The sequence below is a fragment of the Empidonax traillii genome, unplaced genomic scaffold, assembly GCF_003031625.1.
Source record: "Empidonax traillii isolate 1590-97213 ecotype Southwest subspecies unplaced genomic scaffold, ASM303162v1 scaffold1203:size352318, whole genome shotgun sequence".
Lineage (NCBI taxonomy): Eukaryota > Metazoa > Chordata > Aves > Passeriformes > Tyrannidae > Empidonax > Empidonax traillii.
In genome coordinates this window covers 217,675-222,180 of record NW_020956396.1, presented here as the reverse complement: position 1 = coordinate 222,180, position 4,506 = coordinate 217,675, and the positions used below count along the sequence as shown (strand labels likewise).

At 50.4% G+C, this 4,506-nt stretch overlaps 1 protein-coding gene across 3 annotated transcripts in view; it reads left to right on the top strand.

Moving 5' to 3' along the window:
* NR4A2 (nuclear receptor subfamily 4 group A member 2) overlaps positions 1-4,296 on the top strand; it is a 6,265-nt gene extending 1,969 nt beyond the window's left edge. Inside the window, exons 3-7 of one of the 3 annotated variants that reach the window (XM_027905780.1) lie at positions 958-1,087; positions 1,170-1,258; positions 1,835-2,037; positions 2,400-2,608; positions 2,701-4,296. In XM_027905780.1, the coding sequence (XP_027761581.1) occupies positions 958-1,087; positions 1,170-1,258; positions 1,835-2,037; positions 2,400-2,608; positions 2,701-2,957 (888 nt within the window). In that variant the 3' untranslated portion in view covers positions 2,958-4,296. Of the gene's footprint in view, positions 1-957; positions 1,088-1,169; positions 1,334-1,834; positions 2,038-2,399; positions 2,609-2,700 lie in introns of all 3 variants that reach the window. The other 2 variants (XM_027905779.1, XM_027905778.1) reach the window with 2 other exon arrangements.
* Positions 4,297-4,506: the final 210 nt, after the last annotated feature.

Here is a 4,506-nt window from a genome sequence, read left to right as displayed (position 1 = left end):
GCAGGGTGCAGGCAGGGTGTCGGGCAGCGGGGGGACCCGGCGGGGCGAGGAGCCCGCAGATGGAAATCGGTTAGGACAGAGAACTGCGTCTGAGCTAACCATGTGGAACAGAATTCCCTGTGGTAAAATTAAGTGATCTCTTTATTTCACCATCCTGATTGAATAATCTTATCATTTTAAATAGAGAAGGTCTCCAAGGAATGTAAATAATATGAATGCCCACGGATTTGTATTTACTGAGCGTCTCCTTCCCTCCTCTTGGCATATAAAACACGGCCAGGAGCTGCGAGGTTACCTCGGATGTTAACGCTGTCAATTTGCTCGTGTTAAATGCCCAGGAAAAAAAAAAGACAGGAAAAGAAAGGAGTGGGGGTTGGAGGGGTGGAAAGAGAGAAAAGGGAAAAGGAAATGAAGGGGGAAAAGTGAAAAGAAATTAAGGGGGAAAGGGAAAAGGAAATAAAGGGAAAAAGGGAAAAGAAAATAAATTTTACAAAGTGACAAAAAAAGGGAAGAATAAAGGGGAAAGGAAATAAAGGAAAAATGGAAAGGGAAATTTTAAAAAGGAAAAAAAGAAAGGGATAAAAGGGGAAGGGAAATAAATATAGAAAAGGAGGAAGAAAATAAAAATAAGAGGAGAAAAAAGGAAAAGAAAATAAAAGGGAAAAGAAAATAAAGGGTGAAATGGAAAAGAAAATAAAAAGGAAAAGGGAAAAGAATATAAAAGGGGAAAAATAAAATCGGGAAAACAAAATAAGGGGGAGAAGGGAGAAAATAAAGGCAAAAACTGAAAAGAAAATTCAGAGAGAAAGGGTAAAAGAAAATCAAGGGGAAAATAAAGGCACAAGAAAATAAAGGCAGAGCGGGAGCGGCGGTGGCGGCGGTGCGGGAGCGGGAGCGGGATGGGGGCCCGCAGCCCCGTCCGGCCGCTCACCCCGCCCGTCCCGCCCCGTCCCGCAGCGCACGGTGCAGAAGAACGCCAAGTACGTGTGTCTGGCCAACAAGAACTGCCCGGTGGACAAGCGCCGCCGCAACCGCTGCCAGTACTGCCGCTTCCAGAAGTGCCTGGCCGTCGGCATGGTCAAGGAGGGTGAGTGTCCGTCCGTCCGTCCGTCCGCCCGCCCGCCCCGAGCGCTCCCCGCGGGCCGCGCTCACCCCGCTCTCTCTTGCAGTGGTGCGCACAGACAGCCTAAAAGGCCGGCGGGGCCGCTTGCCGTCCAAACCGAAGAGCCCCCAGGAGCCCTCTCCCCCCTCTCCCCCGGTGAGTCTGATCAGTGCGCTGGTGAGAGCCCATGTCGACTCCAACCCGGCTATGACCAGCCTGGACTATTCCCGGGTAAGCGGGACCGAGCTCGCGGAGGGACCCCGCCGCCGCCGCCCGGGGAGGGGGGGCCGCCGGCCCCGCGGCCGCTGCGGGGGGACAGCCGGGGGCTCGGAGCCCTGCCAGCCCCGCCGGGGCCGCCGCCGCACCGCACCCGCACCCGCATCGGCACCGCTGCCGGGCGGACGGGGCTCGGCTCAGCCCCGCCGGCATCGGGGCTCGGCTCAGCCCCGCCGGCTCCAGGGCTCGGCTCAGCCCCGCCGGTCCCGGGGCTCGGCTCAGCCCCGCTGGCCCCAGCGCCGCCCCGGGATCGGGCCCCCCACGCACCGAGAGCGGCGGCCTCGGAGCGCCGTTCCTAATCGAATTAATTGCCCCGGAACATCTAATTTCCTCACCGGTCAGAGAGAGGTTTAATTGTTATCCCAGCCCGCTCCCTGGCCGGGGACGGGGCGAGCAATTTCACGGGTTATAGACTTTAGAGAACCTCATTAAGGGCTTTTTAAAATGAATTTCCAGTTCCAGGCTAACCCCGACTACCAGCTGAGCGGTGACGACACCCAGCACATCCAGCAGTTCTATGATCTCCTGACCGGCTCCATGGAGATCATCCGAGGGTGGGCAGAAAAAATCCCCGGCTTCACCGACCTCCCCAAAACGGACCAGGACCTGCTCTTCGAGTCTGCCTTCCTGGAGCTGTTCGTGCTGCGGTTGGCGTACAGGTGAGCAGCAGCCAGGGAGCCGGACCCTTTCAAGGTCCACTGATCTGCATTTTATTAACTCCTCGGTAATTAGGTGCCTCTTAAATCCTTCATTTATTGCTCCTCAAGTAATTAGTTGTTTAGCTTTTCTCTCCTCATCTTCTCCTTTCTTATTTTTTTCAAATTTCTTTCCTCTTCTTTTCTTTTTTCTCTTTCACTCTCTTTATTTTATCCTTCTCTCCCTTCCTTCTCTCTCTTCCTTCCTTTTGCTTATTCTCCCTTTCTTTTTTTAATCCTTTGTCTTTTTTTTCCTCTCATCCTCTTTCTTTTCCTTCTTTTTTTCTTTCTGTCTAATTTTCCTCCCTCTCTCATTCATCCATCAGTTCATTTTGGGGTTGTCCCCTTCCTTCCAGGTCCAACCCCGTGGAGGGGAAGCTGATCTTCTGCAACGGGGTGGTCCTGCACCGGTTGCAGTGCGTCCGTGGCTTTGGGGAGTGGATCGATTCCATTGTGGAATTTTCCTCCAACTTGCAAAACATGAACATCGACATCTCTGCCTTCTCCTGCATCGCTGCCCTGGCCATGGTGACAGGTCAGTGCCCCCCCTTCCCGCCAGGCTCCTGTTCCCCTCGCCCGCCTTTCTCCGTGTCAGACCCATAACGTTCCGCACCCTTCTCTTTGCAGAGAGGCACGGGCTGAAGGAACCCAAGAGGGTGGAAGAGCTTCAGAACAAGATTGTAAATTGTCTCAAAGATCATGTGACTTTCAATAACGGGGGGCTGAATCGCCCCAACTATTTGTCCAAACTCTTGGGGAAGCTCCCCGAACTCCGCACGCTTTGCACGCAGGGGCTGCAGCGCATTTTCTACCTGAAACTGGAAGATTTGGTGCCACCGCCAGCAATAATCGACAAACTTTTCCTGGACACTTTACCTTTCTAAGACTCTTTCCCTGCGCTTCGGCTGACCCGAGGAGAAGCTCCACCTGCCTGAAGGGGAGCTGGTCTGGGCCCAGAGCAGCACCCCCGGGTGCCAGCTCCCACCCCAACCCAGTGTTGCAAACTCCTGCAGGCAGAACGCGATGGGCATTTTGGCTCTGGGGCATCACGGATGCAGCTCATGGACTACAGAAATACCATGGTATAAACTTTTTATTATCGGCTTCTAAATGAATTTATTATTAAGGACTTCTGATTGGAAAGGTGAACCAATCTGGCGACGCCGGGCGCGCAGCTCAGACCCACGCGGTGACAAACCGGGCGTGGAGGGACCCACGAGTCTCACCCTCCTAAAGACTAAAGTTTTCTGCCGTAAAAGAAAGCTGTAACATACCCAAAGCCCAAACATTGCGTGGGTGGTGTGGCATTGGCGAAGGCTTGTAAATTTATCAGATGCGGTTTGGCTTTTAAAAGAATTATTCTGTGCCTATTTATGAAGAAATACGGAAAATAATTCTAAAAAAAAAAAAAAAATTAAAAATAAAAGCTAAACGTGTTTGGGGAAAAAAAATTAATTAAAAAAAAAAATAAAGAAGGGAGAATAAAGACAAGAAAACCCAACCTGTCCGTACCAGGGAAGCATGACGATTCCAGGGTGACAATGTTATAGGCACTTGCTATTTCAGTAATGTCTATATTCTATAAATAGTATTTCAGACACTATGTAGTCTGGTAGCTTTTATAAAGACTGGTAGTTATCTAAGCTTCAAACATTTTCTCAATTGTAAAATAGGTGGGCACAAGTGTCACCCCCCCCCCGAGATCCCCCCCCAAAGGGACACATAGTGTTTGTAAACACCGCCCGACACCCCTTGTTTGTAAGTGTTGTATGTACTGTTGATGTTGATTAAAGAAGAAGTTTATATCTTGATTATTTTGTTGTCTAAAGCTAAACAGATCTTGCATGCAGCAGCTTTTGACTGTTTCCAGAGTGCTTATACTATATATAACTCCCTGGAAATTACTGAGCACTTTGAATTTTTGGTTTGTTTTGTTCCGGGTTTTTGGTTGTTTTTTTTTTTATTAATGTCTAAAAATTGTCGGTTAATATATTATTTTATGTTCGAGTAATATTTTTAATATTGCCATATTCTGTAGTATTTTTCTTTGTATACCCCGGTTCGGCACACGGGAAAGTCGCTGCCTTTTTTTAATATGGTGTGAGACAGTTAGAAACGCGGATTATAATTATTATTATTATTATTATTTTTTCTCCCGAGAACTCTTTCTTTGAGAAAGACAATTTTAATGTTTACAACAATAAAACATGTAAACGAATCGAATTTCGTCTCCTTTCTGCCGAAGTGCGAAGCTGCCCCGCAGCCCCCGCCGCACCCGGGGGACAAAAGCCTCTGCCCGTGCGGCGATCCCGGAGCGCCGATGGACGGGGCCGTTCCCGTTCGGTGCCGCCGGCGCCGCGGGAGGAAGAGGAGGAAAACCCGCGGCTCGGAGGTTGGTCCTTTCCCAGGTTTTTCCGCGGTCGGTCCCCGCCG